At 42.1% G+C, this 10,600-nt stretch overlaps 1 protein-coding gene across 2 annotated transcripts; it reads right to left on the reverse strand.

Annotated features, from left to right (window-relative positions):
* Positions 1–1,853: 1,853 nt before the first annotated feature.
* Positions 1,854–10,069, reverse strand: LOC146374455 (ras-related protein ORAB-1-like). Of its 2 annotated transcripts, XM_084948068.1 has the most exons (7): positions 9,652–10,069; positions 5,501–5,573; positions 4,418–4,513; positions 3,774–3,869; positions 3,235–3,366; positions 2,493–2,740; positions 1,854–2,347 (listed from the first exon to the last, which is right to left on the reverse strand). In XM_084948068.1, the coding sequence occupies exons 1-6, from the start codon at positions 9,663–9,665 to the stop codon at positions 2,540–2,542; spliced, it is 612 nt and encodes a 203-aa protein (XP_084804194.1). In that variant the 5' UTR covers positions 9,666–10,069; the 3' UTR covers positions 1,854–2,347; positions 2,493–2,539. The 2 variants fall into 2 exon arrangements, with proteins under 2 accessions (XP_084804194.1, XP_084804193.1); XM_084948067.1 differs by having other exon boundaries at positions 1,854–2,740; positions 9,652–10,068.
* Between the last annotated feature and the right edge of the window lie 531 nt (positions 10,070–10,600).

Below are 10,600 nucleotides of genomic sequence, written 5' to 3' on the forward strand. Positions count from 1 at the left end.
TGAGAATTTAGGGAACCATTTTTAGTTTTTATCTCCTACTACTGTAATTATTCTTTTCTCATTTTCTTGTTTGTAACCTTGGTTACTTTTGTTCATTTGTCTTCCATTTATCTTATTCTTTCATCTGCATTTTATTTTGTTCATTCCCATTGTGCTTTTGAAATCCAGCTATTTCGCTCTCCATGTAAACTACCAGTCAAAAGTTGCAGATACATACTGATGAGATCAGCTATATGAAGCAAGATACATGGAATTATGTATCAAAGAAAAAATATTGGTAAATAACTAAATAAATAAATGGATAGAAATATGTTTCATATTTTAGATTCCTCAAAGCAGCCACACTTTGCTTTGTTGACAGGGCTGCAAACCCTCGGCCTTCTCTCAGTGAGCTTCATGATGTCGTCACCTGACATGGTCACCTCACAGGTGTGCCTGTCAGGGTTCATTTGTGGAATTTCTTGCCTTCTTAATGCTGTTGGGACCATCAGTTGTGTTGTGCAGAAGTCAGGTTGTTACACAGCTGACAACCATATCTGACTGTTACAATTCATATTATGGCAAGAACCAATCAGCCAAGTAAAGAGAAACAACAGCCCATCATGACTTTAAGAACTGAAGGTCAGTCAGTCCTAAAAATGGCTAAAACTCTGAATGTGTGCAGTGCAGTCACAATACCCATCAAACACTACAACAAAACAGGCTCACATGAGGACCGTCCCAGGAAAGGAAGACCCAGAGTCCCCTCTGCTGCTGAGGATACATTCATCCCAGTCACCAGCCTCAGAAATCACAAGTTAACAGCTCCTCAGGTTAGAGCCCAGATAGAGGCCACACAGAGCTCCAGTAGCAGACACATCTCACCATCAACTGTTCAGAGACTGTGTGAATCAGGCCTTTATGGTCAAATAGCTGCAGAGAAACCACGACTAAGGAAAAGCAACAAGCAGAAGAGATTTGTTTGGGCCAAGAAACACAAGCAACGGACATTAGACCAGTGGACATCTGTGCTTTGGTCTGATGGGTCTGGCCTCCACAGTCGCCTGACCCAAGTTTGGGGTGAGATGGACCGTAGAGTGAAGGCAAAAGGACCAACAAGTGCTCAGCATCTCAGGGAACTCCTTCCTGTTGGAAAACCATTTCAGGTGACGACCTCATGAAGCTCATTGAGAGAATGCCAAGAGTGCACAAAGGAGTAATCAAAGCACAGGGTGAATATTTTAACGAATCTAAAATATAAAACATGTTTTGAGTTATTTCAGTTTTCTGTTTACAAAATTCCATCTGTGTTCATTCATAGTTTTCACGCCGTCAATGAGAACATACAATGTAAAGAGTCATGAAAATAAAGAAAAAACATTCATTGAGAAAGTGTGTCCAAAGCTTTGACTGAGTGTATATCATCTTGGATTTCCCCCTCCCGTTTGCAGATTGTGCGAAGTCTGATCAGAAAGGCCTCGGTGTTCTTTTCTTTGCCGAGTATTTAAAATGACATGTTTTAGGGCACAAATGCTTTGGCTCACCCGACATTAACCGATGCTCCATGGGTTCAGGCTACTGGTTCCGTACAGCAAGTGGAATTTCTTAAAATTTATGTGCATCCAGCGACACACACAATGACCATTGTGTTGTGACTTCTTCTTATCCAGAGTTTGCTTCAATCTGAATCCAGTCGCCTTTATTATGAAAGGAACATTGTACTTTATATATGCAACTCAGTATTCAGTATTGTGGTTACACCCAGAAATTTGCAGACCCTGTGTATCTGGCAGCGGATATGCCATAAACCTTAAATAAGTAGGCACGTTTTTTTTGTTTGTTTTTACATCTTACTAAAACTCCCAGACACATCCTCCCATTTCATACAGTCCAGTAATACAATATTTATTTTCAATTTAAGTGTTACATTTTGAGCAACCAACTTACAGTTGTCTTCAGCCACAAATTTAATGCAGAGAAAGTGAAAACTGTTTCAATAATGGTTGGAACAAAACAAAACCAAATCTGATTTTACAGATATATACATAATGTTTATGTACATATACTGTTACACTAGACTAAAGCTGCTTAACAGTTGAGACACTGTTGTGCAAAGGTTTGTGAGAAAACTTGGAAAAAAAACCAACAAAAAAAAAACAAAACAACACGCTTGTATCGCAACAGACAGATTATGTAAAAGACTGCAAAATTATCACTGAAGGAAGAGAGAAAGAAAAGGTCGGTACAAACAGAAACCTTAATCATGTATCAACTTTGCTGTAGGAATGCAGAGAAAAAGACGTCCACCCACACTGCTGTCATGAACTTGTATTCAGGTGACCAAATAAGAGAGAGGAGTCTCACAGCTCTGAAAGGGGGAATGATGGGGATCTTTAGAATTTGTTGTCAATAACTAGACAGTATGACAACAATGATGCACTTTTTGTTTTTTGGTAGTGTGGCTACATTATATACAGTACAAATACAGGCAACTTCATCTTGTTCTCACATACCAATTTTTTTTCTCTTGGGGAGGGGGTTAAACAAAGTGGTTCCTTTCTCAGCAGCATCCACCTGATGAAGTCTTGACAGTAGTGCCTGGAGTCAGCTTGACATTGGGCTTCTCCCCTCCTCCGGCTGTGGCCCCAGGGCCCATCCTCTTCTTGATTTCAGCAGCCATGGTCATGAAGGCCTGCTCCACATTTGTGGCATTCTTTGCACTGGTTTCCAAAAAGGGGATTCCCAAAGAGTCTGCAAATTCCTGGATACAACAGAGGGACAGAGTCAGAGTCACTTACCTAAGAAAGCAGTGTGTGTGTCATATATACATATATGCATATCACACACACACACACACACACACACACACACACACACACACACACACACGCTCTGCCTGTCCGGTGTCAAGCCCACTTTATGCAATGACTGATCATGTGTCTGAAGGTAAGAAGGTTCGCCTGTTATCTATGTGCACCATTAATGTAAACTATGACCCCAGGGCTTTAACCCGTTTCAGTGAAACCCTTATAAGTCACTTATTCATTTGGGATTTTGTTTATGCAGCTGAAAGCACCCAAACTACTTGGCTAAGGTTCATGGAGACAGTTACATTCAAGGGCTCTCTGAAGTGCATTTCTCATTAGAGCCTTACCTTAATGGTAATGCATCTTAAATAAGTAGTCATTCAATGAATGTCCTGCATGTTACACTAACCTCAAGATGGTTTTGGCAAGCTATGTGAGGAAACTTTACCTTTGCTGTTGTGTAGTCCACCACTTTCTTTGTCGTCAGGTCACACTTGTTCCCAACCAGTAGCTTGTTGACATTTTCACTGGCGTAGCGGTCAATCTCCTGGAGCCATTGTTTGACATTATTGAAGGACTCCTGGGACAAGAAACCGATAAACCTGAGCAGTGAGGTTTGAACTTTGGACATTAGACAGAAGATAGAGATCTATTCACAGGCGACGCTCTATGATAGACATGATTTCAACTTAGCCAGTCATCAAATGTGTATCAAAGAGGAATGCTTTCTCATTTCTCTGAGGACAGCATGGCTACACTGTATACTCTGATCAACGCCATCTTTAATGACTCTCAGCTCATGAAATGGAAACACAGTGGTTGGCTTATTTCTTTGGACCTCAGGGACCCAGAAACAAACCGGTCAGATTGTGTTTTGTCATTTAGACAGTAGATGATTAAACTTCATAGTTTATTCTACACAAATGATCAGTGCTGCTGAAAAACATGGATGTATTACGTGTGTGAATTATGTGTCGTCTGACTGACCTGATCTGTAACATCATACACTACGATGATACCATGAGCACCTCTGTAGTAGCTGGACGTGATTGTACGAAACCTTTCCTGTCCCGCTGTATCCCACTGTGAAAGGATAAAGATTATCCGGTTGATAGCTGACTTTGCATGAACACAGACAAAGAGAACACACAAAATAACAATACAATTATCTCTACACTGAAAAATTCACTGGACAACAATTTCTAATAGCAACAAAAATACAAGAATACAAGCATCCTGAGTTGTTAGGTCATCCACTCGTCATGTGGTTTGTAATTAAAGTTGCCATGTTCTTGTTTTTCCTTCTTGTGAGTATCCATGCACAAAATGAAATTAAAAATAGTGTGTTTGTTCTAAAGCCTAATATAGATTTTCCACTGTTGTTGTCAGTAATCTAAAAAACAGTACTGGGCAGCAGCATGGAAACAAGACGTACCCGTAAGTTAGACTAAAGAATGCACCGTCTTTCATACGATAAGAAAATAATAGGAAATAACACACAGTTATGGCAGACTAATCTCTTCATGTTTCTGGTTGCACAAATTTCCAAACACAGACATGAAAACGAACTGAAAGATGGTGACTGACGGACATGAACATAAGACAGCTTCGTGTAGCAGGAGAGTACTTACAATCTGAAGTTTAATGGTCTTTCCATCTAATTCTATAGTTCGTATTTTGAAATCCACACCAATAGTGCTTATGTAACTTTCTGTGTACGTGTCATCCTGCAAAAAGAAACAGAGTTAATTAGATGATCCATACATCTTGCTCACTTTGTGCTTCAGGATACACACATATCTACACACCCATCTAAGTCTAGGACATAGTAGCCAAGGCAGGGCTGCTCAATTATGGCAAAAATCATAACTTGTTACTTGAGACAATATTAGGATCACAATTAACAAGCAAGACTTTTGTAGTAGGACAGAGGACGCTCTGGTGTCCCAGTTTTAGACTGGGACATAAACACAGCCTACATTTGAGGATCTGTGCAAAGTTGGCAGTGTGCAATTTATCTCAAAACCTTACACAGGCATGTGATGCGATCTGTGCGTATCAGGCGATTGCTGCACACAGACTGAAGGTTTTGTAGTGAGAGAAATGTCACATGTAGTCTTTGACATTTGCATGCGTGGAGGGATTTCTGAATCTGAAGTTACTTAATTGTGCATAAACAGGTTGGATGTACGCATTTGTAAAAACGTTTTATATGCGGTCAAAATGCTCTGTGTTTGTGTACAAATTGGAACACTCATTTGTGAGTCCTCAAAAGTTACACACAAATCAGTGTACACATGTGTAATCTTAGTTTATGTTTGTGGCTCATTTAGTGTGTGTTTGCAACACTTCTAAGGTAAATTTCTCCCCATAAGAAAAGGTTGCTAAATTTATCAACTAAAACCAGAGTTATGATCAAAATGAATTCATCACATTCACTTTTTTTATTTTTAGAAACGCTGGAAGCCAAAAATCTTAACTTTGAGTAATGATTGCTCTACCCAAAAAATGGAGCATGTTACAAACAAGACAGTTGTTTTTATTTTTAAATAAATACTTTTAAGAAACTGCAATAAGTTAATAAAACTACTATTGTGCAGAATGATTTAAGATTATCCAAGTGACTGCATGAAACCAATACTGTGACACTGAGACAGTTTAAGTCAAATGGACTTAAAGAAACACCCTTTATTTGCTTTTGGGGCAAAACTTACTGCAAATCGAAGAAGAAGGCAGGACTTTCCAACACCAGAGTCACCAATCAGGAGTAGCTTGAATAAATAGTCACTGTAAGGGAAGGGCACAAATAAAACCTCTAGTTTGAAGACATTATTCATGCTGCCATAGTAAGGAAACACACAAGAACCATTCAGGATATCATGCTTCTTATTCATAAGGTTGCTCTGACCAATACTCAGTTTCAGTTCCATCTAAACATCTTCTTAGATGAAAGGTTACATTTTATGAGCAAAGGGAAACAAACAAACAAACATGACAAGCATCCCTGCTGAACTCTCCCAGATTTACAGAAGTAAGCGTGCTAACGCCTCTTCTCCATTAGTACCAACTCAGCTCGACTCAACTTGATTCTGTTAGGTGCTAGGTTTTAGTTTCTACTCGACTGGGGCTCAAAGGGAACCAAGTCAACTTGAAAATGTGATGCCGACAGACTGTGTGCCACCGACTGGCCGATCACTGGTGTCATTCAATGAAACCACGTGTGGCGGGGCGTGGTTTGCAATGCTGCTGCAGGTGCAACGGACGCACCTGCGTGGCATCTGCAATCATGCCTCAGCCAGCTTAAAAGTTTGGAGTTTTGAGTTAAGGTTGTTGTTATGTTGAGCTGGCAGCGGGAGAGCTGCAGCTGCATGTGTTTAGCAACCATAACTGTGGGTTAATAAAGATGATCAAAATGCCACTGGGTCTATCGTGCATGTTTACAGTGATGCTGAAACCCAGGATGGGGGGCACAGCAGACCCACAACTGGGCCGGCAAGGCGGGGAGCTGGAATAACTACGGGTCCAGACTGAGCTCCACTTACGGAAGATAGGGGCCTCGCTGGCACCACCGCCAACCCCACCAGTGTGCTCCACGGCGCGGGAGTGGAGGAGATCCGGTTGGATCCGGCGCCTGTGCCAGCCCCAAGGGTGTGACCAGCCAGCACGCAGCCAGCACGCAGCCTGCTGCAGCGCCCATTCCCACCCCTTGCGTGGGAGCCATTGGGGTTCGGCAGGGGCTGGTGCCCGTTCCTGCGCCCCAGAAGAAGGCCGAGGAGACCAACTCAGCCTGAGCCAGAGTGCAGAGCGCCAGAGGCACCATGTGGGGAGCTGCTCCAGGCGGGAGCGCCGGAGGCACCGTGGGAGGAGCTGATCCAACTGGGAGACGCAGCGGTGGAGGCGCCGCGTGAGGAGATGGAGGTGCCCGTGCCAGGGGAGTCTGCGCAACCTAAGCCCGAGGTCGGCGGGCTGGGTAGACCGGTGTCAAGCGCGCTGGTGTGGTGCGGCCTGCTTGAAGCCTGCCCAGCTGCACGTGAGCCCCGGCTCACTGCCACGCCTGCTGCACCACTGCTTGCCACATGGGTGGCCCCCGGTCCAGCTCCGGGGCTGCTGCTGGATACGTGGGCGAGCCCCGGACCCACCTCAGCACCAGCGCGAGGCGTGTTTGCGATGCCTTGCCACACACCCCGATGTGCGATGGACGCACCTGCACGCCATCTGCAATCGCGCCTTGCCGGCTTAAAAGTTTGGAGTTTTGAGGTAACGTTGTTGTTATGTTGAGCTGGCAGCGGGAGAGCTGCAGCTGTGTGTGTTTAGCAACCGTAACCGTGGGTTAATAAAGATGGTCAAAACGCCACTGGGTCCGTCATGCATGTTTACGCCACCATTTTTGAAACCCGGCAATGAGAGACATGGCTGCACAAAAAGCCATACACCAAGCATCGGGTATATCATTGCCTCAACATCCTCTACTGTGTTGTGTTATTGCCAAACAAATTACGTCATGGGGCTGCCTTGCTTTAACAACCCCACACACACGGAGATGGTGTTTATTTTTAATGGTAAATGAGTGAAGCCAAGTAGTGTAGCGTTGAGTAGGTACTAGTGGAAGAAGAACATGCAACTGTGTGACTTCACACATGAAACCAACTCTCGGGATCAATAAATGCACTGGTTGTTAGATACGCTCTTTCTACTTTACCTGGGCTCTCAGAGTGCTCTATACAACGGTCCTCATTCACACAAGCACTTTCTTCTATGCAAGTGCTTTCACACACATTCACACTTTGACAGATACATTGAAAAGCAACTTGGGCTTAGTGTCTTGGCGCAGCCAGTCATCGAACCACCCTGTGTGAAGTTAACTGTGGAGAGTGGGTAACAGACTCTCCATTTTCATTCGCCAAAAACCCTGCTGAGGCACATGACAAACGACATACTACGGGTAGAGAATTCAACCCCTATCAACCAAATGAATCATCTTAAAAACGCAACAAAGGCAGGTTTGAAAGCAAACTTTAAACAGGAGGCTTCAGTCTTTTTTTGTTTCATCCATTTTAACAGAGACTCTCCAGCACCCTTCCAGTTCAATTCAATTTATACAGCACCAAATCACAACAAAGTTCCTCGAGGTGTTTTATATTAGCAAGGTAAAGAGTCTCAATAACACAGAAAAAACCATCACAATCAGACAACCCCCTATGAGTAAGCACTTGACGACAGCGGGAAGGAAAATCGTCCTTTTAACAGGAAGAAACCTCCAGCAGGATCAGGGAGGGGCGGGGCCATCTGTCAAGAGTGATTGGAGAGGGCAGGAAGCCACTGGAAAAAGACATTCAAAAAGGATCTATGTCTTATGTATCTATATGTATCTATATATATGATATTTATAATATCAAGTCAGGCATTCCTTTTGTCACACAATAAATGTACTTTATATTATTTTCAATCTGTGGATTATTGATAAAACACATTCAGTGGAACATAAAATTTAGCAAAGTTATTAACAATTAATAATTTACCAGTGAATAAAATCAATAATAGCCACAGTCAGTCTTTTCATATTTCATGAACAGCAAAGCATAAATGCAGAACTTTATTCTCTCAGTATCTCAGTCAGTGTTATCCTGCTTTTGAGGACCATCTCAGTTCTTTACTTTCTCATTGTAATAAATTCCAATCATTCCCTCTTCGTTAAGCCTGTGACTATGAACAATGGTGGTTCCTGTGAAAGGCTAACTGCACTGCTCAACACAACTCTGGCAGCAAACTGACCAGAAAAAAGAATATGAAAACTTTGGGGTTCAAACTATTAACTCCCATTACAATCAGTCTCCTTGCTTAAAAGAGTCAAACTGTGTAATTTAGACCTTCCTAAAGTACTTGCTTGACATTTTAACCAGAAAGTCAGTATTCATGCATAGAATTCCAAGTTTCCTCGTAACCTGGGGTGAAGATACATTCTTTTCATTTTTAAACTGATGAGTTGACCCAAATATCTAGCCTATACCAAGAAAGTGAATCACAAGATTAAGGACTCAACTGAGGTGTACACAGTTATTACTTAACTGTCACTTTGAAAACTATACTTTTAAAATATTTAACAGGAGCTCTGTGTAACAGCTTATTAGAAAGAGGAAAATATCAACAATCAGCCCATGTGAACATTTACAAATGAAAAACATAAGACTGATCCAAAGCTTAAGGAACTAATACTCAAAACTGCAGCGTGGAAGTCTGACCTGCATCATGTGACCAACACATGACTGGGACTGTGAAAGGAGCGTTAAAGCACAACCAGGCTATAAGACTGAAAACTGACTCATAGACAGCAAAGACCAAAACCAACAATTTGCACGTAAACAGTGGATCCATTCTGCCACAGCACCTGCTGTACACAATAACCAGATCAGCAACAGGTCACGTATGCTAAGGTAAATTATTTAGGGAATGACAAGTTGATGAATTTAGCAAAAATACGGGTGATGGCTCAATAATATAATTTTAACCAGATTAAAGAAGCTGTTAAGCATAACAAAAGCGGTTACTTTTTTCCTTCCTGCATCTGAAACACCGGGAACCAACACCAGAGTCTCTACGGGTGCTGGCCTAACAGCTGGCTAGCACTGTGACAATCTAGAAGACACCATTGCTTCACGTGATCATAGAGTGTTAAGAGTACAGTATCGGCCTGGACATTTCGGCTAGGGTCAGCTGATGTTCCTAGCTAACCTAGCTCAACTGCTAGGTTACAACTCAACATCAAGTTATTTGCCAACGCCAACTTACTTGTTAGCGCAGAGCTAGTCTTAGCTAGCTGACCAAAATGTAACACAACTTTATGTTTACGTGTAAGTATGATACTTACTATTCTGGATTCATTGTTGACTCGTTGAATAGTGTATCTCTTCAAGTGAATGTCCCCTTTATTTCTGTCTACAGATAAACAGCGTTCGTTACGACTAGCTTACTCTGGTTTCCGAACCAAAACCGGTTAGCTGTTCCTCAGTAAAAATCCAAAATGGCTGCAACGTCCACCAGGAAACAGCTAACATTAGCCAACTGTGTCAGCCGAGTCAGGGGTAACACAAATTACGAAACCCGCTTTCACGAATAAAACAGACCTATATTTCGTTTTACAGCGGTAACGCTAAGGTGAACAAACAGGTGATATGGGCAGACGTCTGGCTAAGCGGCCTTTTCTCTCCCTCCAGCTGAGTATGTGTCGTTACCGCAACAGCGAACTGTCAAGCTCCGTAGGAGGGATTACATCATTTAGTGAAACGTGGCAAAGAGGAGTCAACCTGTGCACCGTGTCAAACTACAAATGATACACAACTTCCGGGAAAATACTTCAGTATAAACCATAAACCTGGATGTTGAACTATTTGTTTATTTACGAAGAACTTATAATATTTCATGGAGTCAATGGACAGTGACCGGTCATGACTGCTGCTTTCCAGCAGCTTCGCACTCTGCACCAACGCGCAGTGCTACATGCCTTGTTTTGGTTTGCCATTGTGTTGTCGATATTATCAGATTATTCTGTTATGTACAATGAAAGCCAAGAATAAAACGATCTATATAAGTTTATTTATAACGTTATGATTCTCTCTTCCGGTCACATACCGATTTATTGTATCAAACTTGACAATAAACTCGACTGTATGTTTCTTTCTGCTGTTACGTCCCAGACAGCACATTTATTTGTTTCTAGCAGACAAACGCAGCAGTGCTATTATTGTAAATAAAATACAAGTTCTATATTAGAAGTTAATAAACAATGACAGAAAGAAGACTTCCTTTATTCCAGAAAC

The sequence above is a fragment of the Perissodus microlepis genome, chromosome 13, assembly GCF_051167445.1.
Source record: "Perissodus microlepis isolate ML-2025 ecotype Zambia chromosome 13, ASM5116744v1, whole genome shotgun sequence".
NCBI classification, from domain to species: Eukaryota; Metazoa; Chordata; class Actinopteri; order Cichliformes; family Cichlidae; genus Perissodus; species Perissodus microlepis.

Bases quoted from the DNA above. Each gene is read 5' to 3' on its own strand.
- LOC146374455 (XM_084948068.1), bottom strand. The intron at 4,514-5,500 runs GTAAGTTTTGCC...TTCTTTTTGCAG, and splicing joins GCCTTCTTCTTCGATTTGCA to GATGACACGTACACAGAAAG. The intron at 3,367-3,773 runs GTCAGTCAGACG...TTCTTGTCCCAG, and splicing joins TGTATGATGTTACAGATCAG to GAGTCCTTCAATAATGTCAA.